General features: G+C 41.9%; 1 protein-coding gene across 1 annotated transcript in view; it reads right to left on the bottom strand.

The window, feature by feature from the left end:
• The window catches only part of dnah7 (dynein, axonemal, heavy chain 7), a 230345-nt gene that overhangs the window by 117869 nt on the left and 98949 nt on the right, over positions 1 to 13527 (bottom strand). Inside the window, exons 35-40 of the mRNA XM_029630984.2 lie at positions 11124 to 11345; positions 9943 to 10140; positions 6632 to 6787; positions 6261 to 6429; positions 5798 to 5924; positions 1304 to 1523 (exon numbers count right to left, since the gene is read on the bottom strand). Of these exons, the coding sequence (XP_029486844.2) occupies positions 1304 to 1523; positions 5798 to 5924; positions 6261 to 6429; positions 6632 to 6787; positions 9943 to 10140; positions 11124 to 11345 (1092 nt within the window). The remainder of the gene's footprint in view (positions 1 to 1303; positions 1524 to 5797; positions 5925 to 6260; positions 6430 to 6631; positions 6788 to 9942; positions 10141 to 11123; positions 11346 to 13527) is intronic.

The following is a 13527-nucleotide window of genomic DNA, read 5'->3' as shown; positions in this document are numbered from 1 at the left end:
GGGCTAAAAAGGTGACTGAAATTTGTTTTGGTGTTGTATGATGCAACGAACCATTTCACAAAATAAAATGCATTATTATTATTACACACAAGCCTAAGAGCACAATGCGCATTGCCAAGCGTCAGTTGAAGTGGTGTAAAGCTCGCCGCTATTGGGCTCTGGAGCAGTGGAAACACATTCTCTGGAGTGATGAATTACGCTTCACCATCTGGCAGTCTGACCGACGAATCCGGGTTTGGCGGATGCCAGGAGAATACTACCTGCCAAAATGCATAGTGCCAACTATAAAGTTTGGTGGAGAAGGAATAATGGTCTGGGACCGTTATTCATGGTTTGGGCTAGGCCCTTAGTTCCAGTGAAGGAAAATCTTAACCCTACAACATTCTACACGATTCTGTGCTTCCAAATTTGTGGCAACTATTTGGGAAAAGGCCATTTCCTGTTCCAGCATGACAATGCACCAGTGCACAAAGCGAGGTCCATACAGAAATGATTTGTAGAGATCGGTGTGGAAGAACTTAACTGGCCTGCACAGAGCCCTGACCTCAACCCCATCAAACACCTTTGGGAAAAAATGGAATGCTGACTGCGAGCCAGGCCTAATCGCCCAACATCAGAGCCCGACCTCACTAATGGTCTTGTCCCTGAATGGAAGCAAGTTCCTACAGCAATGTTCCAGCATCTAGTGGAAAGCAATCCCAGAAGAGTGGAGGCTATAGCAGAAAAGGGGAGGACCAACTCCATCTTAATGCCCATAATTTTGGAATGAGATGTTTGAGGAGAAGGTGTGCACACTTTTGGTTAGGTAGTGAACAACACTGCCCCTTTAAGACATAAAAAACTTTTCAAAGATAGCTGGAAATGTGCAAGTTTTGTACTCTTGTTGGAAGCAATCAGTCTTCCATCACAACCACATGTGATCGAAAGACCGTTTGTGCCTTTCAATGGTTTCTACTCCGATGCGCTGTGCCTAACACAAGATTAACGCCTGTCTTGCAAAGTTAGATTTGTTTTGTTGCATTAATGTTAATACAATTACAATTAATTTGCCACTCAACTTAATGAATTTGTCCCAATATTTGTACTTCCCAAATGGATAGATAACACCACGGTAATGCAAGTGCAGAGTTTGGGAGATGAAAGTCCGCAACACATCGACACTTTGATCCAATTCTGATAGGATAAAATATTTGATATTGTGATTTTTGTGACTTTTCTACTTTACATCTATGTTCTGCTTGTCTGAATTATATATTTTTTACCTGTCCCGGGCAAGCGTGAATACTGAGCCCTGTATACATACCTCATGCACCCAGAGGCGCTTGATGGCGCTGGGGTTCTCAGCTGTTTCAGGTCGGGACAGACAGATGCCCTGGATGACGCGGGAGAAGTCTCGCAGGTTAAAAAGGTAGTGGGACTTGGCCGGGGTTGGCAGCAGGTTCTTGGTGGCCTCCTGATACACAGACATTGTGCCATTTATGATCTGAGCGGTCAGCGTTGCAAATGGCTTGGGGAAAGCAAACCTGGTGAGGAAGAGGTGAGGAGTCATAAATGATATTATATACACACATTAACAATTGTGCCAACGTTCCACATACGCGCACACACACACACTCACACACACACACTATAGCCTCAGCCGTGTTAGCAATTTATGATATTCTTCAACAACACAGACCCTAAAGCAAATCAAGGGAGAGAAATATATTTATTAAAAGAGAACAAATCATAGTTGTTATGCTGGAAAGTGGATGGTTGATCTTCATTCTTCTCTGTTCTCATTGTTTCTCCACTGAACAAAGAGACAGGATGTAGTTTAAACAAAAATCTAACCTGTGGTTGACCAATTAGAATTCATTGCAGCAAAATTGGGCCAATGGTGAAAATACAAAGTATCACGTCAGCTTCAATGTGTAGATCATTTGGACCAATGACAACTTGCCACATATAGCTACAGTTGAAGTCGGAAGTTTAAATAAACTTAGGTTGGAGTCATTAAAACTCGTGTTTCAACCACTACACAAATTTCTTGTTATCAAACTATAGTTTTGGCAAGTCGGTAAGGACATATACTTAGCGCATGAAACAAGTAATTTTTCTAACAATTGTTATAGGCAGATTATTTCACTTATAATTCACTGTATCACAATTCCAGTGGGTCAGAAGTTTACATACACTAAGTTGAATGTGCCTTTAAACAGCTTGGAAAATTCCAGAAAATTATGTCATGGCTTTAGAAGCTTCTGATAGGCATTTAAGACAATTGGAGGTGTACCTGTGGATGTATTTCAAGGCCTACCTTCAAACTCAGTGCCTCTTTACTTCAAAATAAAAATAAATCAGCCAAGACCTCAGAATAAAATTGTAGTTCTGGTTCATCCTTGGGAGCAATTTCCAAATACCTGAAGGTTCATCTGTACAAATAATAGTATGCAAGTATAAACACCATAGGACCACGCAGCCGTCATACCGCTCAGGAAGGAGACATGTTCTGTCTCCTAGAGATGAACGTACTTTGGTGCGAAAAGTGCAAATCAATCCCAGAACAACAGCAAAGGACCATGTGAAGATGTTTGAGGAAACAGGTACAAAAGAATTCCAAAGCCATGACCTCAATCCTATAGAACATTTGTGGGCAGAACTGAAAAAGCGTGTACGAGCAAGGCAGCCGTCAAACCTGACTCAGTTACACTAGCTCTGTCAGGTAGAATGGGAAGCTTGTTGACTGTGGGAAGCTTGTGGAAGGCTACCCAAAACGTTTGACCCAAGTTAAACAATTTAAAGGCAATGTTACCCAATACTAATTGAGGGTATGTAAACTTTTGACCCACTGAGAATGTGATGAAAGAAATAAAAGCTGAAATAAATCATTCTCTCTACTATTATTCTGACATTTCACATTCTTAATTACAACAAAGTGGTGATCTTAACTGACCAAAAACAGGGAATTTTTACGAGGATTAAATGTCAGGACTTGTGAAAAAGTGAGTTTAAATGTATTTGGCTAAGGTGTATGTAAACTACCAACTTCAGCAGGCTATCCCCATTGAGAACTCGACCTAGTTTGGGCGAAACTAAACATGGCGATAGTTTAGTGACCATATCCCCTGCGCATCCCGCAAAGGCGAAGGTGTTGCTAACATGTATGATAGGACATTTCAATTGACAAAAAAACATTTTTTTTTTGTCTTTTGAGCTTTTAGTCATAAAAGCTATGCAGCGTACTCAATCACTATGTATAGCTACTGTTTACAGGCCTCCTGGGCCATATACAGCGTTCCTCACGGAGTTCCCTGAATTCCTACCAGACCTTGTAGTCATGGCAGATAATATTCCCATTTTTGGTGACTTTAATATTCCCATGGAAAAGTCCACAGACCCACTCCAAAAGGCTTTCGGAGCCATCATCGACTCAGTGGGTGTTGTACAACATGTCTCCGGACCTACTCACTACCACAGTCATATTCTGGACCTAGTTTTGTCTGGGTTTGTGCCCCCCTTGGGTTTTACCATGGCGGAAATCTATTGTGGGCTATACTCAGCTTTGTCTCAAGATGGTAAGTTGGTGGTTGAAGATATCCCTCTAGTGGTGTGGGGGCTGTGCTTTGGCAAAGTGGGTGGGGTTATATCCTGCCTGTTTGGCCCTGTCCGTGGGTATCGTCGGATGGGGCCACAGTGTCTCCCGACCCCTCCTGTCTCATCCTCCAGTATTTATGCTGCAGTAGTTCATGTGTCGGGGGGCTAGGGTCAGTCTGTTATATCTGGAGTTTTTCTCCTGTCTTATCCGGTGTACTGTGTAAATTTAAGTATGCTCTCACTAATTCTCTCTTTCCCTCTCTCTTTCTTTATTTTTCTCTATCAGAGGACCTGAGCCATAGGACCATGCCTCAGGACTACCTGGCCTGATGACTCCTTGCTGTCCCCAGTCCTCCTGTCCGTGCTGCTGCTCCAGTTTCAACTGTTCTCCCTGTGGCTATGGAACCCTGACCTGTTCACCGGACGTGCTACCTGTCCCAGACCTGCTGTTTTCAACTCTCTAGAGACAGCAGGAGTGGTAGAGATACTCTGAATGATCGGCTATGAAAAGCCAACTGACATTTACTCCTGAGGTGCTGACCTGTTGCACCCTCGACAACCACTGTGATTATTATTATTTGACCCTGCTGGTCATCTATGAACATTTGAACATCTTGGCCATGTTCTGTTAAAATCTCCACCCGGCACAGCCAGAAGAGGACTGGCCACCCCTCATAGCCTGGTTTCTCTCTAGGTTTCTTTCTAGGTTCTGGCTTTTCATGGGAGTTTTTCCTAGCCATCGTGCTTCTACACCTACATTGCTTGCCGTTTGGGGTTTTAGGCTGGATTTCTGTGCAGCACTTTGAGATATCAGCTGATGTAAGAAGGGCTTTATAAATACATTTGATTTGATTTTTAACTGTATGAGTCCCGGACTGGAACCCCTACACAGATTCTAAACAGTTGTTGAGCTGAAAAACAACCAAAGTCCCTGACCCATTAATCTTCAATTCCCCATTAAAGAAAAACAACTAGTTCCATTGATCTTTAGTTCTCTGCATTGTATATTTATATTTTAATATTCTTACAGCTGTCTGTCAATACTATCAACAGAATCCTTTGACAAAACCTGGAAATAAAAGTGTCATATAGTAATTTGAGAAGATGTAGCCAGGCTTTGATCCTCATTACCTTCAATCATGCAGGTTTGTTTTAACAATTTACATGACAATTTACTCGTTAAAACATGCGTGTTGAAAGATGGGAGTAATGTTAATATGTGAATACGAGAATATAGGAGTGTCACGCCCTGACCATAGAGAGCTGTTTATTCTCTATGTTGGTTAGGTCGGGTTGTGAGTAAGGGTGCGTTATCTATGGGAATTGAATATCTATGTTGGCCTGGTATGGTTCCCAATCAGAGGCAGCTGTTTATCATTGTCTCTGATTGGGGATCATATTTAGGTAGCCATTTCCCCATTGTGCTTTGTGGGATCTTGTCTATGTATAGTTGCCTGTGAGCATTATTATAGCTTCACGTTTCGTTTGTTCGCTTTGTTGTTTTGTTCTTTGAAGTTTTCTATTCCAAAATAAAGGATGGGAACTCACCACGCTGCATCTTGGTCTACTCCTTATGACGAACGTGACAAGGAGTGTACTTGACAAAGCACAGAACATTGCAAAATACATACCACTTCATAAAAACTGTGTGTATATGCCATGTTATAACCTCTTATAGGTACAGAGTTGGGCTAACTATCCTCCATATGGCACCAACTGTTCTGTGACAATAGTGTTTCCCCTAGGATTTTTTTCAGCAGCGGTTTGTAAGTCGCTCTGGATAAGAGCGTCTGCTAAATGACTTAAATGTAATGTAATGTGTGGGGGGTCCGTGGGTGGCTTTTGGCCATTTTATTTGAATTCCTCATTGTTTGAAGTTTTTTCCAAATCGGATGTTAGGTACTATATTTATTGAATATTATATGAATCCTATTAATTACAACGGCCTATTTGATCTCAGAGATCATATTATATTTCAATAAAATAATTGCAGGTATGCAAATGTTACCGGTAACTAAACTACAGAAACGATTTCAGAACAATCTGAAATGGTGGATATCGAAATTCTCTTTCTTGTGCTATTTAAGGTGGAACGACCCGAAAGGGTTTATTTGTCTAGGAGGTTAGGTCTAGGCCTAAATATGTACTGTATATCTAGGCTGAACTATCTATCTATGTTGCTGAAAAGAGGGCTAACTTCTCAGCAACACTATATTGTTACCTGATAGTGAGGTGCCAGTCCATGATTCTGGAGAAAATTGTGTACATGGTCTTCTCGTCAAAGTCGTTGATGGTGACTGTGTTTAAGTGGCGTAGGTAGCGAGCTGTGATTGGGTTTCTCCCACCACCTGAGGGCAGAAATCCAATGCTTTGAAAATGGCTTTCGGTAGAAGGTGCCCTTAGGCTCAGATCTAAGACCAGCTCACCCTCCCCAAATCCTCAAATCAGTTTCCATAGGGGTACAGAGTTAGAAAACGTAGAAAGCGCACTTGGGACAAATGACTGTGATAGCATGTAAACCTTTTAAACGCATCTTTCAATGCCCCCCTAAGAAAGATTAATAATAATAAATTGAATAAAAATGGGTCTTTAAATAAACAGCAACTGCTGAATAGTGTTGTGAAAAAAAGTGTGAGCAAATAAACTCAGTAAAGGGACAGCTGAGCTGTACGTGCTAGACTCACCGGGCGGTCCCATGGCACACATGATCTGGATGTCCACCAGCTTGATCATGGAGCAGTCCTTCATGTCGTACCAGTTCCAGTGGTCCAGCCACTGACGCAGCAGCTCCACGGGGGGCTGGGCCCCGTACGTCTCCCTGGCCGGCATGTTCACGTCGTCCACAAACACCACCTGGACAAATAAAGAACTTATTAAACTACAATGTCTTTCACTCTGCTGCAATACTACTTTTCAATGTCAGCACAACACTACATCGAGGGCTTATCAACACCATTATTATTATTCAAGAATTAAACACATACACGCATGACAATGTCAGTCACGGATGCACGCACGCATCCATGTACACACACACACAGCCTGGCAAACCTACCGTCCTCTTGCCCATGGGCGGGCCGTACACCCCTTTGCGGCGCTTATCCAGCTTTGACATGATGATGTTCTGTGTCTGGGCGGCTGTGGTCTGTGCTGAGAAGTTAATCATCAGGGGGCAATATACATCCTTATTCAGACGGTTCAACAGAAAGTCCTGCAGAGAGTTTGTGGGAAGTTAGGGTTGTTTCACACTACTGAGCTGTTGGTTAAACATTCATCATAGTAGCTAGAACCGTCCTGCAGAGGACTGTTGAAAAGTTGAAAAGAAAATATATGAGCCAGCACAGATCGGTTCGTATTGGCACTGTAGTGTAAAAAGTGTTTTTCCTTTGTGACTATAACAGCTGTTTCAGATGGTTCTTTGAGAATCATGGTCCTTTGCACCAATTCCTTACAGACAGTTTTAAGTGGGGGGTTGAGGGGATGGTCTAAACTACAGTCTCTAAATATGAGTTTGTGGTAATGTAATCAAATAGCCTAGCCATACATTGTGAGTTGACTTATTACTATTATTTTGATTGTATGATCACAGAAGATTTCGGATATTATGTATCGTAACTGGAAAATAAGAACACTAATTACGCAACACTCTTCTGTTTTGCTCGTCTCAAGCTGGTATTTTGAGTCCCTCTTGTAAGTGTTCTAGGATTGGATTTTAAAAAATGATGCTTTTACAATGAGCTTTTTCTTGCACCTACTACAGTAAGCAGTTTCTCAGTACTCACTGAAGAAAACATAGGGTGAGTTATTTTCTAAAATCATTGAACGTTCAAGTTCTGAATTGGCCTGCAGAAGTGACACAGTTTTCTGTTGTTCTTTTGGCTCTGTACTCCAGCATTTTGTATTGGAAATAATACCATGACAATGAGGTTACAGTTCTGACTGTCAGCTTTAATTTTAGGGTATTTTATCCATATCGGGTGAACCATTTCGAAATTACAGCACTTTTTGTACATAGTCCCTCCCATTTTAGGACAAATGTACTTATATGTGCATTAAAGTATTAAAAAAAGTTAAGTATTTGGTCCAATATTCAAAACACGCTATGACTCATAAAGGTTGTGACTCTACACATTTGTTAGATGCATTTGATATTTGTTTTGGTTGTATTACAGATTAATTTGTGCCCAATAGGAATTTATGGTAAATAATATATTGTGTCATTTTGGAGTAGCTGTCAGGACTTCCACCGAAGTCGTTTCCTCCCCTTGTTCGGGCGGTGTTCGGCGGTCGGCGTCACCAGTCTTCTAGCCATCGTCGATCCACTTTTCATTTTCCATTTGTTTTGTCTTGTTTTCCCACACACCTGGTTTCCATTTCCCTCATTAAGTGTTGTGTATTTAACCCTCTGTTCCCCCCAAGTCCTTGTGTGGAATTGTATGTTTGTAAGTGCTTGTGCACTATGATACTGGTGCGGGTCGGGTTTTGTACCATGTAGATTTTTGTTTTTTTATTGCCTTTGCTTTTGAAATAAACTGCTCTGGCTATTACCTATTTCTGTTCTCCTGAGTCTGACTTCACTTCCACCAGTTCCGCAACCCTTACAGTAACTTGTATTGTAAATAAGAATATAATATGTTTCTTATCACTTCTAAATTAATGTGGATGCTTCCAAGATTATGAATAATCCTGAATGAATAGAGAATAATGATGAGTGAGAAAGTTACAGACGCACAAATATCATACCCCCAAGACATGCTAAACTCTCACAATTACAATAACAGGGGACGTTAGCACTTTTGGAGGGGTATGATATGAGACTGTAACGTTCTCACTCATCATTATTCACGATTCATTCATAAACATTACTGAAACAACATATTTGATGCTTAAAAAGCGACTGCCTTTAAAAAGCAACGCATCCCTTTGAAAACGGCCTATGCTGCATCGATATTAGTCAGAAACAGTTTTGCTAGTGTAAAAATAGACTACAAAGTGTAAATACGATAATTTTGCTCATGAACTCAGTTTAGTCTAAAACGGAGTTTGGGAAATCCATGTGTCACACAATAGATGTAAAATTGCACGACAAAAACGTCTTATGCTTAGTGGAACCCCCCCAATGCGGAATCGGTCAGGAAACAAGAATGAAATCCATATATTTTTTAAACAGACTTGCAGTAAAGCCGCTCAACATCTACATCACATTCAGTCATCTAACAGACTCCCATCCAGAGCGACCCATGGTCAAAGCCCCGCTCAAGGGCTTGTCGACAGATCTCCCACAAGGTCAAACACGGGGACCCGAACCAGAGACCCATCAGCATCCAGCCCAAGCTCCCAACCGCCAGGCCACCAGCCCTCCAAGATCCCCCCCCCCCCCACACAGTTCCCCAAGAGCTGCCCCTCAACCATCCGAGACCCCCTACACAGTGCCCCCATAATGTTTTTTAATATAATAATTCCAGTGCAGCATTTGTAGAACGTTGGTGTGTAACGAGCTAGAGAATGGATGGAGGCTGTTAACATGATGGATCGGGAGGCCTGCGCTGTCACACCTCTCTCCCCCTCAGAGCCGAAAATAGGAAGCGCAGCTGGCGTGAGAGCTTGGCAGTGACGGCAGCATGTACAATGTATCTGTCGGCAGGGCGTGCCCACTGTCGAGCCCAGGCCGGGTGCTCGTTTATCACCCCTGGCACGCCGGAGATGCCCTGCTCTGCCAGGCATGGTTACGGGCAGTCGGTTCTGCTCTGTCAGACAGAGCACAGCTGGGCTAGATGGGGAGAGGAAGCCCCAGTGAGCAGTATTAGAGTAGCTGGTGTCTGATCTACAAGATAATGTTTCTACACGAAGACCAGGCAAACAGGTGATGTACCTAAGGTGCTATGGGGCTGCTAGGGTTGCCTAAGGGGAGGCTAACTTCTACCTGCAACTTTTAGTGGTGTCTGGTTGATTCAATATGTTTGATTATGCCGTTGGTGGTAGAGTAAGAGTGCTTATATACATACTGTGAAGGTAATGTGTTTAAGGCAAGTGACCTCAAACATTGAGGGAATTATTACAGGCTCATCACTTAAATGCACATAGACATATAGGGTCAGATAATCAGTACAGAAAATCTGATCGATCGATTAGCTGGACTGGAGGATCAATGGGAGGATGGAAAAGGCTTTTACAAGGAACATTAAAACCAAGCCAAGTAAGAACTTCCAAGCCCATTATTGAAACCCATTGTTGAGACTGGTGTAAAATCAGACACTGATTGGTTGATTGAAATAATTGGTGTAAAATGAGACACAGCTGAGTGGCTGATTGAGATAATTGATAAATAATGTTCTGATCGGTTGACTGAGATAAGAGGCCACTCACAATGATGTAGACACTTTTGCCAGTGCCTGTGGGGCCGATAAAGATGGTGGGCTTCTGGTGGGTGATAAGCAGCTCCATTAGAGCTGTGTAGCGCACTGTGTTCTCCGTGGGAACAATGATCTGGTTGAAATGCACATCCTTGGGGATAGGGGGCGCCATCTTCAACTCGTCTGTCCACAACTCCCACCTCCCTGGGCCCTGTAGAAGAATACATTATTTTATTTAAAAAAGAAATTACCACAAACTGTTAATTTATTTAGCCTTATAGTGATCGCTTACTCATTTCATGTCTGAGAGCAACTCGATATCCACTCACTGGAAACACAATTCAATTAAGCTCATTGGAAGTTGCCTTACTGTGATAGTGATATAGCAAATGGATGTTGGCAAGTGGCACAGTATTTTATTACTGGGTGCAGTACTCACTCCTTAAGACTTACAGTTGACCTCTGCAGATAAGGTGCTACTTTGCATCTTAGGGCTACCGTACAAACCAGAGAACTACTGCCCCTCTCATTGAAACCATGGAAGTTCAAGGACGACCACGGTACTTGTTATGTTCTGTTAATTACTGATGTCCCCTTTAAGAATGGAGAACCCTTGGTCATGCGCAGTGTTGTTCTATAATATTCTGGTACTAACTCGTTTTAGTAAATGTGAAGCTCCACTTTTAATTCCTTGTATTCAGAGTCTTTCTTAATATATAAATAAGTAATAAGTGCCAAGTCACTACAGTACTGAAGGCATTCTTAGCAGAAAACAGGATCCCCCATTATAGTAAATAGAAAAATTAAAATCTTCATGGTCAATCTTCGTGTAAATAAAATACAGAAATCGAAGACAATCATGGGACCAATAATTGCTTCTAATACACCAGATGTATGTCCTTGATCCAATTATTTTAAAATCACACACAGAAAAAGTTATTAGGATAATTTAATTGCTAATGGCAAACTGCACTAAGCGGTCGGCCTTCAACTTGAGTCACTTCCTTGAGAAGCTCAAACTGCGCAAATGATGTCTCCATGAGACTGTGTCTTAACCGACTTAATTTGGCTTCATTGCGCTATTGAGTCTTATTTACAGTCAAACTCACAGTTGGCTCTTCAACAATCAACAGAAACGTGAGACTCACTCTGTGGAGCTTATTGTAGGCCTTACCTGGTCCTGACCAATCTCACCTCTTTAATGAAGCGATACTCATAGAGTGTGCCCTCCGTGGGCAGAGGCACAGTCAGCTGCTTGGCAGGAGACTCCACATGCTCTAGGATGCCATGGCGTGCCCGTGTCTCTTCGCTCAAGGCACCCTCCATCATCTCCCGAACCAGGCTGTCAAACTTCACCCGTCCGGACTCCGTACAGCTGGCACCCACCGACCACACCAGGCAGAAGATGAAGATGCCCTGTGGTGCCAAGATAGAAAGATTGTCAGAATCACAATAAAGATTTATCAGGTGATAAAACACAAATGGAATGCAGGAAGGATTCCATTACACAGATTTTTATTTTTATCACTCGAGCATGGCTGACAATGTCAGGTAAGCAAGGAGTATAAATCAACATAGAGATATTCTTTCTGTAGCAGTTCCAAGAGACCGCCACAAACTCAGTAAAGCGCAATAAGGTAGAACAGAAAACCAGCAGGCTCCGGACCTAGTAGAGTAAGAGTTGAATAACCCTGACTACAGAATATAATTTTTTACAATATTCATATATATATATTTTTTAACCAACAAGTGATTTGTGTAAATAATATTTATGTCTTGATTAGCAAGCAGCTCCATAGCGTAGGCCTCAGTAAACCTTTATTTGCTAATAATGACAATGCTGTGTAGGATGTCTGATATGAAAAAATAATGAAAAGCAGGTGGAGGACTTTATTCTGTGATTGTGGAATGCGTGTGCTGATGTTAAACTTTGAATTGATTGGCTTCCCATCTCCACAGACAGGGACTACGTAAAAACATTTCACTTTGATATAAGTGCATTTTCGTAGCAGGTTATGAGAGCATTTTAGCTAACCTTAACCTAATTATCCTAACCTGCTACAAAAAAGTCATAGCTGTATCGAAGTGACGTGTTTTTAGGGAATTTCCCACGGAGGTGGGTTTGGCGTGAGTATTCAGGACTTGGCCTACTGAGGCGAGGCTCACTCAAGACGGAGAGGGAAGGCTTTGACATTTTTGCCTCCGCTAGGAAACCGAATGCTGGTTGATAAGTGTGAGGTATCAGAAGATTGTGAAAGATTAAATACAAATGCAGATGTTGCCGGGTAAGGGGGAAGGCCTGAATGTCGAGCCCTGACACACATACAAGCACTGTCCTTGACACAAACTGTTCGCACCTCTCTTCTTGGCAGTGAGAACATTATGTATTTTTAAAGATAATTTCCTGCAATTGTACCCGCGGTCGTATTGACACCGTTCTGGGTCCAGATCCAGACCACGGTCTGCCTATTGAGAATGGCTGGCCTACGATAAACCCTACAACAAAAATAAACCATACAGCAAAAATGGTTATTAATTCAATGCTTTGATAAGAAGACTAGCTGAAACTAGCTGAAAGCAAAGAGGATATCATCAGTATAGTATGCCACAGGAAGAATAATACCAAATATGTTTTATAACTAAACCAAGATAGACCACAGCCGGTCGTTTCCAATAGAAACAAATTAGTCATAGTGGGCAGAACAGGCAAGGAGGTGGGCAGAGCCAAGCACGAGCTAGCCAGATCCTATTGGCCCATTCTAGCCCGCATCTGCATATTTCCATTAGAGAACACTTACTTGGTGAAGTGTGCGTGTGTAATAACTACATTTGCCTTTGCACAGCTTTTTTACAACTTTGGCAAGGGGTAAAGTCTACAAAACTTAGTCCACTCTGTTCAAAGCAGATTCTAGTTTTGACAACAAAAAACTATTGAGATTAAAATGTTTCATCAATGAGAAAACTGTGGGTTGGACTGTGGGTGAGGTTTATGACCTCCGCATAAATAACTTTCTCCCTTTCCTCTCTCTTGAATCTACAGAAGGACTCTTGAAAAGCCTTTGTTAAACATAGAGAGTCTGGGAACATCAAAAGGTGTGGGGAAAGGAACCACATTTCGGTAATCCAACCAGCTGAAAATATGCGTTGGTACTTAAAGAATATGATGACAGATCAGTTGTCATCTGAGACATTATCACTAATGATAGGATGACAAACTGTATTTTGGAAAGTCTACACATTATAGTTAATGTCAGATTCAGATGGAATTGTTGTGCAATTTAAATGTTTAAATATGAAACTATTTGTGAAAAGATTACATGTAATTTTAGCTTCCAAATGAGAGAATTGGATTTTCATGAGTGAACTATGCTCAACTCAGTGGCCCTGCCCATGTGAACAAACATTGGTTATAAAATATGAAACACGCCCTCCTCTCCCCTTCTATATTATATAGAAGCCCTTGACGAAAATGTAACTTTCTGTTCCGAGGACGTTAAGGCGACAGTCCCACGTTAAAAGGGCTCAGATAATAAGCTGTTCCAAGGACGTGTGGACTTGAGGTCCCCACGTTGAAAGGACAAAGACCACCTACAGAACT

Source organism: Oncorhynchus nerka, linkage group LG3 (genome assembly GCF_034236695.1).
Source record: "Oncorhynchus nerka isolate Pitt River linkage group LG3, Oner_Uvic_2.0, whole genome shotgun sequence".
Taxonomy (NCBI): Eukaryota; Metazoa; Chordata; class Actinopteri; order Salmoniformes; family Salmonidae; genus Oncorhynchus; species Oncorhynchus nerka.
Note: the sequence above shows the minus strand (reverse complement) of the source record. Positions and strands in the feature narration are given on the sequence as shown.